The sequence below is a fragment of the Centruroides sculpturatus genome, unplaced genomic scaffold (genome assembly GCF_000671375.1).
Source record: "Centruroides sculpturatus isolate CEXI.00-Female unplaced genomic scaffold, Cexi_2.0 scaffold647, whole genome shotgun sequence".
Classification (NCBI taxonomy): Eukaryota; Metazoa; Arthropoda; class Arachnida; order Scorpiones; family Buthidae; genus Centruroides; species Centruroides sculpturatus.
The window spans coordinates 392,130-403,272 of record NW_019385034.1 but is presented as its reverse complement, the minus strand read 5'-3'; the positions used below and the strand labels follow the sequence as shown (position 1 = coordinate 403,272).

General features: G+C 29.9%; 1 protein-coding gene across 1 annotated transcript in view; it reads right to left on the bottom strand.

Annotated features, from left to right (window-relative positions):
• The window catches only part of LOC111633693 (histone deacetylase 1-like), an 82,318-nt gene that overhangs the window by 32,880 nt on the left and 38,295 nt on the right, over positions 1-11,143 (bottom strand). Inside the window, exons 3-7 of the mRNA XM_023378308.1 lie at positions 9,942-10,059; positions 6,840-6,914; positions 5,014-5,152; positions 861-1,002; positions 669-761 (exon numbers count right to left, since the gene is read on the bottom strand). Of these exons, the coding sequence (XP_023234076.1) occupies positions 669-761; positions 861-1,002; positions 5,014-5,152; positions 6,840-6,914; positions 9,942-10,059 (567 nt within the window). The remainder of the gene's footprint in view (positions 1-668; positions 762-860; positions 1,003-5,013; positions 5,153-6,839; positions 6,915-9,941; positions 10,060-11,143) is intronic.

Sequence of the window (11,143 nt, the reverse complement as noted above, 5' to 3'; positions counted from 1 at the left end):
ATATATATAAGTTTTTTTGATAAAATATTGTTCTTTTTATTATATTTTGAATTTGTGCTAACTTTATTTCATTATTGTACATATTCAGGCTTAAAAGAATAAATAGATTTTTTATTAAGTTTAATAATTATTTCAGGTTTTTGATTCACTAACAATTTTTCATTATGTAAAGTCCAGGCCTGGCACTAACCAAACCCTCATTTATGTAATACACTGTTAGGAAACTATCCTTACTCTTCATAGAAATAAATAAGGCATTACACAATAATACATATGCTGTTATATTGCATAATTAGAAGTTACGAAACTATAATATACAAAATCCAATATGAGATGATATACTTGTAGAACATTTACTGTTTATCATTATACAACTATTAAATAGTTGCTATAAACATGAAAAAATAATTTACTATTTATCATACACAATGATAACCTCATTACTATATAAAGATTTTATTTACTAAACAATTAGATGTTCATAAAAATAAAAGACCTTAATTTTAAACCTGCTGAGCACTTTTAATCTTATCGTCAATTAGATGTTCATATGCTAGTTTTGTAATGCATATATTTGTTATGTATAAATGTTTTCTGTTGTTACAAATGTAAGATTTAGTAAAAACTTAATTCAAAGTTAAATAAATGATTAAAAAATAAATACCTACCGGCTGGAATATTCCCTCATAGGCTTCATCGTCGATTCCATCGCGAAGAGGAAAGTTTACAGCATAATATTTTCCTTTGCCAGCTCCAATATCCTGAAATTTTTGCAGTTTGTTATAAATTATTCAATATAAAACATAAAAACAAGCCATCACATTTCCTATTTTCATTTAATAATAATAATATTTATTTACCCTCAAATCCCCAGTTCCAGGAAAATACTCTCCATATTTATGAAATGACACAGTCATTACTCTATCAGTGGTATAAAATGCTTCTTCGACACCATCTCCGTGGTGAATATCGATATCTATATACAAAACTCTCTGGTGATATCTGGAAATTTTAAATCATAAAGCAATTTATGATTTGAGACTAGTATTAGTAATTTAATTCAAAATTTTCATCAACTAAAATCAATATTTGTTACTTAGACACTATGTAGTGTAATAAATTCGAACACTTGGCATTCCTTCATCTTTTATTTTAGTTCAGTTAATACACATTTTAAATTTCATGTTTTGGGCGTAACATGCCCCTCTTCAGACAACTAAAAAATATGAAAAAATACATACAGTATATAAAAGGTATAAAATACATATAAATGATTAAGATGTTTTTTTCAGACATATCTTGGGATTTTTTACAAAATGTGCTCTATTGGATGAGTACATAATATGTATACAGATTACACATTTATTGTATATCTATTTGGACAAATATCATATTAATCATTACAATACATTGATTTGCACAATCCATATAACTACACTATCAATGTACCTTCGTTATTCTTCTTTTTGGGCCAATACAATTGATGCATTTTAAGGGTAAGTATATCGCCAGTAGGGAACTTTATGATCATCTATTTCATTTTGAAAAAAGGCTTAATTTTTACCAACATGTCACTGTATTATGTATACAAATATGTTAATAAATAAAATACCTATTTTTGTAATTTAATTTTAAACTTATGTTGTTAGTATTCCTTCTTATCCTTGTCTAAGAGGCAATATGGTATTGAATCAAAATTTCATTCCAAATTCTGCCTTTTTTTTTTTTAAAAAAAGAAGGGAGGTCCACTATAAATTATCTCATTATAATAGTGTTCACAGAATAAATACAACGTATCTGTTTATTCTTTCTATAAAATTCAATAAAACCAGTAAAGCACAAATGGTTGTATCTTCTCTTGCTTTGCTTTATATCATGTTTTTACCACTTTTTCTGCGCAATATTGTACTAATTAGGAATTAACAATAAATTAACGTTTGGTGTATTTATTTTTATTTATATATATTCATATAATTGTATGTATTACATATGCCATTCCATCGCCATGGCAATGCACATGCGTAACTGTATTCTTTTAAAATCCGTTTGTGTTGTTCCATTTTTCAAAGTTTAATTTCATAATCATTGTTCTACGCTTGCACAGGTTCGAATCTAACTGGTTTTTAAACCTGATGAAGACCGAAAGTACGGTCGAAAACGTTTGTTTATTATTAAATTGATTACTACTGGACGTTTAAAGGTTTTGGAGTGTTAATTTATACGTTTTCCCGTATTCACATAAGAAGATTTTAGTTACTAATTAGGATATTCTTATGCAGTAAGATAGCCAGTTCATGATCAAATGTTTGATGATTATTCTACTTTTATTTGATCTTGTCAAAATTTTTAATTTATTTAATTATGGCAATATTATTTTTATGTAGGGAATAATTTTCAACAAGAGATAATTATTGAAATTGGAATTTTTGTCTAATTTTAATACGTATACAAATGTACAGTACTTACTGAATTTTGATCAAGTTTAGATTTTTATATTCAATTATCAGAATCCCATTTATAGTACTTTCAGCCAATTTTCATTTATTTTTATGCTCAGATTTTTATTTATGCAGTTTTTGCTTTTAAAGATTTCTATACTTTGAATTTTCTGTTATAGGTTTGTTTCTCTATGTAAAATTTTTATATTATTCCAATCGATATTGCAGTTGTTTGTTGTACAATGATCATGAAAGACAGAGTTGAGTCTATGATGTTTTAGATCTGCTATATGTTCTTTTAGTCTTACTTTGAGTTTTCGTTTTGTTTCTCCTATGTAGAATTTGGTATCGCTACAGGTACACGGGATCTGATATACAATGTTTCTTGTTTCTTCTTGTGGTTCTTTTCTTTTCTTTGCAGGTTGTCAAGTTTTAATCCTAGACAATAATTTTTCATGTTTGGGTGAACGTTTTATATTAATTTTTCTTGTTTCTCTATCTATTTCTTCATACAGACCTTTAATGTATAAGAAACTGATGTATTTTGCTTTTAAGTATTCTTTTTCCTCAACAGGAGTCCTTTGGTTGTTTATTTTCTTTTCCCAGGCATTTATTATTCTGTTTAGATAGCCATCTAAAAAAAACTTCTTAATTCAATTATGCCCTTTTGTATGTTAATATTTTTCCTACTTCTATTTCTTATTTTACTATATTCCATGTTAAATATGTTTTGTTTTATATATAAGGGTATGTTAGAATTATATTTCACAGTTGTTTTTGTTGGGCATGGTTTTTTAAAAGTCTCAAATTCTAGTTCATTTTCTCTTCATTTTTATCGTGATATCCAGATAATTTATTTCATGTCTAATTTTATCTTCCTCTTCTATTTTAAATTGTATTGTTTTATTTATATTGTTTATCCATTTTTTTATTTAGTCGATTTTAACTTCTGTTTCTTTATATATGATTAAAATATTGTCTACATATCTTTTGTAAAATTTTACTCTTTGTATTTTGTTGATTTGTCAATATCTACCATTATTAGTTCATTATTAGAAAAACATCTTAATCATATTTATGTATTTTTTACCTTTTATGTACTATGTGTATTTTGTTATATTTTTTTTAGCTGGCTGAAGAGGGACATGTTACTCCCAAAACGTGTAATTTATAATGCATATCAACTGAACTAAAATAAAAGATGAAGGAATGCCAAGTGTTCGAATTTATTACACTACATAATGTCTAAGTAATAAATGAAAATTACAACACGGTTTTGGATTATCAAATAAAATCAGAATGTTAAAAATACTACTGTGATCAAAAATTATCAGGAATGGTTCATTTAAACTGCATGCATGCAGGAGGGCACTGTTGTTATTTTTTTTATTGGTTTGACTCATTGACATCTAACAACAATCCATAGGTCATTATATGTTTCCATTTACAAATAAACACTTTGTGTGTAAAGAATTTGCACTGACCATTTTTCAAAATGTCGAATGTAATTGAGCAAAGAATGTGCATTAAATTTTGTTTTTTGCAGTGGAATTACTGCTACAAAAACATTGAATATCAGAAATGTTTTGTGTTAAATGATGTTCAATGGTCATCATTTAACAATTAGAGATATTACTGAACATGTTCCAGTATCATTTGGATCTTGTCAGGCAATTTTAAAAGATCATGCTTGCAGCATGTTACTTCTTCAGTTGTCCTGAAAATATTAAATTTTTTCCAAAAACATGTTCAAGTAGCCAAGGAAATGCTTTCTCAAAGTGAATCGTTCTTAAAATGCTTCTTTATGGGCGCTGAAACATGGATCTATGCTTTCATACTGCTCAATAATCAAGCAAATGGCACTCAAAAATTTAAAGCTAGACCAAAAAGACCACATCAAAGTCAGTCAAAAATCAAGGCCATGTTGACTGTTTTCTTTGATTGTTGCAGTGTTGTGCACAACAGATTCCTTCCAACCGGCCAAACTGTCAACAAAGAATATTATTTGAGCATTTAGTGTCATTTGCATAAAGTAATTTGTAGAAAATGACCAGATCTGTGACAAGAAAACTCATGAATTTTGCATTATGATAATGCAACTGATCACAATGCTCTAGCTGTTCATAAATTTTTGGCCAAAAGTTCAACAAATACAGTTCTGGAAGCTTCATATATGCTCGATATGGCACCAAGTGATATTTTCCTGTTTCCTTGCCTAAAATTTCCATTTTGTGATCACTGTTTTGATTTGTCCGAAGCCATAAATCAAATTTGCTGCAAGTCTTGAAGAGGTTTCACAAAAACAACTTTAAAGCATGTTTCGAGGATTGGAAAAATGTTGGCAGAAGTGAATTGCAATGGAAAGGGATTACTTTAAAGTGGACAAAATAAATTTTGATGAAATAAATTCAAATCTTGTGTTTTATTGAATTATTCCTGATTCTTTTTGATCACAGGGATATATATATATATAACAAGTGCAAGATTTATGTAATTATTAATTTTAATACATAAACCACTTAATTGCTTTGAATAAAAACTAAACTTTTATAATTTTAATATTTTGTATACTTACTTTAACAATTCTAGAATTGCTAACACTATGTCATTCACATAACAAAAACCAGATGCTTCAGATTTTTTTGCATGATGCAAACCGCCTGCCCAGTTCACAGCAATATCTGCAGCCTGTTTGTTTAATTTCACTGCTCCAGCTTTAAAAATAAACGATTATATTATTCCAAATTATCTAACCAAACTACAAAATGAGCAGAATTTTTTTTACAGTATTTTCATGGATTGTCCAGCATGTCAGTCTATTCAGAGGAGACCAGAAAATCAGATATTTCTATATGATAAAAACATGCATGCCAGTTTATCCCTGGAAATGCTGACAAGCCAGTTTAAGTGACGTTATATATTACTCTTTAGAGGGCACATTAAAAAAATGGAAGCATTTTTATTATAAAACTGTGAAACTGTCAGCATTACATCTAAAACTACAATTATACAATATGTAATCCAACATCTTATTTTTCGCTGAGAGATTATTTTTAATTAAAACAAACGTTTTCGATCCATTCATTGGATCATCCTCAGGCTAAATAGAACACTTCATAAATAGAACTACTCGTTTAAATATTCAAAAATACAAATAAACCGATAACATAAAAATAAATAATACTTGTAAATAATACAAATATTCAAAATAAATAACATAATATCATTACTAAATAATAATATCGTCTGCCTAACTATATAGAGCTTATTATTTCATACTAAATTTCCTGCGCTTTTTTTAAGCTTTTAACCGCAAACTTCCAAGCGGAAGGAAGACCCTCCGCATCTCTTGCGTTAATACATTTTTCTTCAAGTTTGCTTCTATAGATTTCTATCTTTTCAGCCGTTCTTGCCAATGCCGGCGNAAGAACAGCTGAAAAGATAGAAATCTATAGAAGCAAACTTGAAGAAAAATGTATTAACGCAAGAGATGCGGAGGGTCTTCCTTCCGCTTGGAAGTTTGCGGTTAAAAGCTTAAAAAAAGCGCAGGAAATTTAGTATGAAATAATAAGCTCTATATAGTTAGGCAGACGATATTATTATTTAGTAATGATATTATGTTATTTATTTTGAATATTTGTATTATTTACAAGTATTATTTATTTTTATGTTATCGGTTTATTTGTATTTTTGAATATTTAAACGAGTAGTTCTATTTATGAAGTGTTCTATTTAGCCTGAGGATGATCCAATGGATGGATCGAAAACATTTGTTTTAATTAAAAATAATCTCTCAGCGAAAAATAAGGTGTTGGATTACATATTTAATTGTTGTCTGCTGGGTATAGTTGTGGTTTATACAATTATACATTTAATTTCTTCATTTTGTCTTCTTTCTAATGATGTAAAATACTCATGGAATACTGAAAGTTCTTTTTTTATGTTTATTTTATATTAATTGATCCAAAAACGCAAAAATAAACATATTAAATTTAAGAAACTGGTGGTAAATTATCTCAACTTACATCAATTACCATCCACTTTGTGTGATGAAATTTGAGGAAGGTGTTATTTTTAAAGTCAGGATTGATGGTTATTGTAGCCCACACTGATTAACTACTACTACCATTAATATCAATATAACAGTTAGGTCTTGTAAATGAAAACTCTCTTCCTGATTTTAAATCAGTCAAATTACAATGATGTTATATTATTGTACTCAGAAAATTTTTTTTAAACATTTGTTTAACAACTAGTTTTGTTAAATCTGATTAATTTTATATTTTAGTTGCAGTTTAACTGGCATGCCGGTAACCCCGGGTTTCTGGCATGCTGGTCTCGCCCATTTATATGTGGCATGCTGGTCATTCCTCGAAAATGTGGTTAAATTATGTAACTTACCAACCGAACCACCCGTAGACAACTGGCAAAATTCATACAGGCCATCAAAGACGGGACAATCTTCCCCAACATTAACTAAAAATGAGTAAAAATAAATTTTAAAAACTTTTTTATTTCATAAATACATTAGAATTATTTATCCTTTGCTTCTATTCCATTTCTTTAATCTCAATATGTAACTGGTTTAAGTATTTTCTAGGAATTATCACATCCACAAACTCCATACTTACTAGCTACAGTTGTCAACTGACTAGTAATTACAAAATCTATGGATGTGATAATTCCTAGAAAATAACAGTGTTTGAACCAGTTACACATTGAGATTAGAATTATTTGTTTAGTGGGACAAGACAGGACGAGAGTGATCCATCAACAAAGAATACCTCGTGGAAAGACTTTTATATGGGAAACTGGTTCCTATTTAAGTGTTAGACATTAAAAAATGCAGAAAAATTCCACATGGCCTGCCTGTTGATATGGCACAAGAGAGGTTCATCTATCAGTGTTTAGTACTTTTATCCTCTTGGTTACTAGTGGGCAATTAAATACAGTAGAATCTATTAGGACCACTCTATATTGATGATAACCAACTAATATTATTAATTAAGCAGAACATGAGTAATGGAAATTCTGGTTATATAAATCTGACATTAAAAGAAATGTTAAAACAATTTAAAATTGTATAATTATTAATTAATATTAATTTATCCACTATTGTTTGCCTGCTGTTTTTGCAGTACCATCTCTAACAATAATTAGCATATAATTGAAGAAATGCCTGTAATTTAAACTACCATACTGTAAGTAAATAACAATTAGAACAATTGAAATTTAACATTTAAAAGTATTGGTTAAGATTGATAATGATAAATACATATTATCATTATATATATATTGTACTATTGTATTGTATTTGAATTTATGGGCTTATCACACATATGAGACACTATTATAATAATTTCAATAGTATATAGAATTTCGACTATTTTTATTAAATGACATATCCCAAAATGCATTTTGGCTATCTTTGCTTAGCCCTCTTCAGCTGGATATAGGTTTAAATTACAGAAAAATATTTTGAAACAATACAAAACTGTAACATCAACTTGCATACAAACACATTTGAAATTGACAAAATCAGTTAAAATGTAACCTTTACAACAATTAAAAGAACATTACAATTTGGTGCCAATCACATTTAACTAAACTAAACCATCAATATAATAAATTACCAAACGATCGCCCAAATATCGGGCTATAATTAAATGATTGGAATAAAGTAATTTGACATTAGAGGTAGGCGTTAGGCGCCATCTCTTAAGTAAATTAATAATTAAAATTAAATAAATTATTAAATAAATTTTAGAAATTTCTGGAATAAAAGAAGTGGCCCAGGACGGGGCTTGAACCCGCAACCTCCGCTTGCCGTGTGGTGCGCTTGCCAGTTACTTGATGTATTTAACCAAGTAAGGTTATATCTAATCTAATATACTTCTGGAAGCAAAGACTCGCTTAGGGTCTGGGTGGCGTAACTGGCAAGCGCACCACACGGCAAGCGGAGGTTGCGGGTTCAAGCCCCGTCCTGGGCCACTTCTTTTATTCCAGAAATTTCTAAAATTTATTTAATAATTTATTTAATTTTAATTATTAATTTACTTAAGAGATGGCACCTAACGCCTACCTCTAATGTCAAATTACTTTATTCCAATCATTTAATTATAGCCCGATATTTAGGCAATCATTTGGTAATTTATTATATACTATTCAGGCTTTGAGTTGTTGTTATTTATACATAAACCATCAATACATGTACAAACTACAATAACGTTTCATGTGTATTGGAGCAAAAAATTCTGAAGTGCTTTCATTTATGACACTTAGACTATTCATCATCAGCTAATATTGGGTCTATAGATAAAGTATGTGGGTATTGCAGTGCTCTGAAATGGAAGAATGAATCACAGGGGATTTATTGCTCTTCTGGCAAAGTTAAACTTTATGTTGTACTTGCCCTCAAACTTTTTCTATCACTATTAAATGGGACTCATCCTGACATTAAACATTTTTTAAAGTATAGTACAATAGGGCCTTCCAAATGACAAGTTTTGGTGCCACAGAAATACGTGAAAGAAATTTCATGCCAATATTCAAAATTGAAGGACAGATATATCATTTAATAGCATAACATTAATCCTGACAACTACCCATTTGAATGTAAACGCCTACAATTTTCAGTTGGTCTATGCTTTGCAATAACCATTAACAAGTCTCAAGACCAAAGTCCAAGAGTTGTGGGACTTGATCTGGAATGCAGTTGCTTTTCACATGGCCAACTCTATGTTGCGTGCTCACATGTTAGTAGCTGCAAATCTGTTCATTTGTGCTCCTGATGATAAAACATGAAATATCGAATAGCCTCCCAATATCAGGGCTGTGGAGTCGGAGTCGTGGAGTTTTGATGTTTAAGCCGGAGTCGGAGTCGGATGGTAAGGAAAAGTCAGAGTCGGAGTCGGTAGATTTTTACGTGACTTCCACAGCCCTGGCAGGGCTGTTGAGTCGGAGTCAGAGCCAGAGTCATGGAGTTTTGGTGTTTTAGCCAGAGTTGGAGTCGGATGATAAGGAAAAGTCGGAGTCGGTAGATTTTTACGCAACTCCACAGCCCTGCCCAATATACAACAAGTTTATCTAGAAAATATTCCACACCTTTAGGAATATAATGAATCTGTAACACAATTCTCTGCAGATATACTCTTTAGGAAAGTAAATATAATTGCACTAAATAAATATCTCCTATCAACAATGGGTAACACAGCTAGTATATATGTATATATATAATAGATATAATTAGGCAAGAATTTGTTTAATAATGCATGTTATCAGTCATAAGTCAAGGCTGAGGTTGCAAGAAGACAGCATAAGACTACTTATTTACTTGATGATAATGCTAACTATGGTTAAAGTATGAGTATTTTAACTAGCATGTTTTGGATATGCTAGTTCTCTTATAGAAATAAGAGCAGATTCTCAAATATTTTGATTGTTAAATTAGAAGAAACATATCCTTAGTATAATAAATTGAAGCCAAAGCATTTCAATACTTACACCTTTGCATCTGTTTATTATATTCTGACATGTTATCTGGTCGAATGCTTCTTAAAAAACGAATGTAATCGTCACTGTGATATTTGGTCATTTCTTCTTGTGTTGCTTTATGAGGTCTCTACAAGAAATATTATACAACATCTATTAAAAATAGAAATGGCAAATATGGAAATTCACTGTCTTGTGAAACCTTTAAAAACAGCAAAAACAATTTAATTACGAACATTTTTGCTCATTTTTAAAGACCATCTTCAGGTAGAATATAAAATCAAACTTAGCAAAAATAGAATGTAACAGATAATTTTTTGAGCATAGAATGCCAGTTGGTTTAAATGAAAAATTAAAATAATAGAATAAAATTAGAAATAAATATGTAACTAAATAATGAAAAAAATAAATACTGTAGTGATAGGTTGGAAGATCTCAGTAACAAATTTGTTAAGAATGTACAAATGGGCATCTTTTCACCTATCTCTACAGCATTATGCAACCATTAACTGTCATTAGGAAGCTCCAAGACCGCATACTTTTTGAAGAAGGGTATATTACAGTTCTCGACTTTGAAGCCTTACATCCTTCTATATGATTAGAATTGCACTTTTGCCATCTCAGGAACTTCCTCCTCTATAACATCAAGCACTCTTCTAGGCTGATACTGCAAATCTTGGAATTAGCACACCTAGCCACATATTCTTCATTCTTTGTATTTCATGGCACTACCTACATCCAGAATAGAGATGTCCCTATGGGCAGCCCACTTTCTGGAACCTTGTGTGAGTTGGTCTTAAGATAAGGTGACCAGATTTTAACATCAGTAAAGCAGGACAAAATTGACGGGGGAGTGGTTGTCTTGTTGAAAAAAATTGTTCTAGAGCAGCGATTCCCAACCTGTGGTACGCGTACCCCTAGGGGTACGCGATAGGTTGTTTAGGGGTACAGAAAAAAGTTAGTTATTATGGCAGAAAAAATAATATATTATGTATCACAAACTAATAGTATTAAAAAATTATTACATAAAAAATGTTCCTTGCAACAATCACAACTTTATTATACATTTTTTCTTTTAGGTTTTTTTTCTTTAATTTAAAGTTACAATATGTCAAATTAACAATACGGTTACTCACTAAATTTCTTAAATGAGGGGTACAATCTAGAGATATAACATGTCACGGGGTACAATCTAGAGATATGACATGTCACGG